The sequence below is a fragment of the Cibotium barometz genome, chromosome 17, assembly GCF_041138505.1.
Source record: "Cibotium barometz isolate CiBa-2024 chromosome 17, ASM4113850v1, whole genome shotgun sequence".
In the NCBI taxonomy this organism is placed as follows: domain Eukaryota; kingdom Viridiplantae; phylum Streptophyta; class Polypodiopsida; order Cyatheales; family Cibotiaceae; genus Cibotium; species Cibotium barometz.
In genome coordinates, this window is record NC_141062.1 from 12,329,312 (window position 1) to 12,330,936 (window position 1,625).

General features: G+C 45.1%; 1 protein-coding gene across 1 annotated transcript; it reads right to left on the reverse strand.

Annotated features, from left to right (window-relative positions):
* Positions 1–547: 547 nt before the first annotated feature.
* Positions 548–1,069, reverse strand: LOC147629687 (uncharacterized). The gene has a single exon (XM_086810947.1). It carries the CDS (start codon positions 1,067–1,069, stop codon positions 548–550), a length of 522 nt encoding a protein of 173 aa, XP_086667073.1.
* Positions 1,070–1,625: the final 556 nt, after the last annotated feature.

The following is a 1,625-nucleotide window of genomic DNA, read 5'->3' on the forward strand; positions in this document are numbered from 1 at the left end:
AAAGTGCTTGTCTAGATACTAAAAGTGCTCGTCCAGGTACTGAAGTGCTTGCAAGAATTTCTCAAGTGGTTTGAAAGTACTAAACATGTGCTTGTCTAGGTACTAGAAAGGGCTGGCTAACTGCTAGTCAGGTAATCTGAAAGTGTTTGTCAAGGTGCTTAAAGCGCTTGTCAAGTGGTCTGGAATGCTTGTCTAGGTACTAAAAGTACCTGATAGGTGCTTACCATGTGGCCTCCAAGTGCTTACCATGTGGCCTCCAAGTGCTTGTCAAGTGCTTGTGTAGGAACTTCAATTGTTTGGGAAGTGCTGGTCAAGTGGTCTGAAAGTGCTTGTCTAGTTACTTAAAGTGCTTGTCTAGGTACTTAAAGTGCTTTTCAAGTAATCTGAAAGTGCTTGTGTAGATCCTAGAAGTGCTTGTGTAGGTACTAGAAGTGCTTGTCAAGTGGTCTTAAAGTGCTTGTCTACTACTGAAAGTGCTGTCAAAGAGTTGAACGTGCGAAATAGTGCTTCTTAGGAGGACGCATTGTGCTAGCTTGAAAGTTAGAACTTACAAGTTCTCCTCTGGGGGCATGCTATTATAGATTTGTTCAAATACATCATTTGACAATTCATATACATTAGGCTCACCTTCTACCGAGCACATCGAAAACCTAATGCATCGCAGCAGGTGGGAGTAGATAAAAGCAGGGGGCTTATCATCCAAAAGAACGTAGGTGTCATCTTGGCCATTTACCTTGTCGTAGAAGAGTCCCTCAATGACAAATGAGTTCTTTTGAATACGGTTATGCCATTTATCCCTTTCAGATTTGATGGTCAAGCGCTTGGTTTTAGTGCACTTCAAGATGTAGAAGTCTGCACTTGGCTCTTTTGCATTCACTGCGAAGTTCTGGCCAACCATCAAGGCATCACTTAGGTCGTCATGGTGGCCTGCATACATGGGGGCTCCTGGTAACTCATCATCGCTGGATGCTTCTCCATCGTTTTGAACATTGACAATCGGTTGTATTCGCAAGTACTGCCACCTCTCAACGTGGTCCTTGTTTACACATCTCCTCCATTGGCCTTTCATGCACGCATGGCAAAAGCAGGACAATGGTCTGCACCGTAGCCCGTGCATATCTGATTGACTGTAGCCGTTGACACAGTGGAAGGATCGAGACCCTTTGATCCGCATGCAATCCCACTCTCTATCTCTATCTACATCACCGAGCTTGACCTCCCAGAATCTACGATCGACTTTCTTCCCTGTCAATGGACATTCTTTCCTGAGGGTTGCGTTGAGGAATGCCACCACACTTGAAGCATTATGTAACACCCATCCATCAGATTTCAGCTGCTCCTGTGTGAGAGCTCTTTTGAGCACCGCACCAGCCCCATCGTGCTCACCCTTCCCATGGCCGGGTGCGAAGAAACTGTGCATAATCTCAATACCTGTCATATCGAAGTATCAGGCTACAAAATAGAAAGGGTGCCTTGCTTTTGAATTATGAAGCAGCGTCATCACCAGTGTTGCTTGACACTGCATCCTTGAGCTTTCAACCACTCATTGTGCAAAATAAAGCAGTGCTGCACAAACAAAGTGTCGTGGATTTTGTCATCAGAGATGTAGAAGTGGGTTGTCTTCC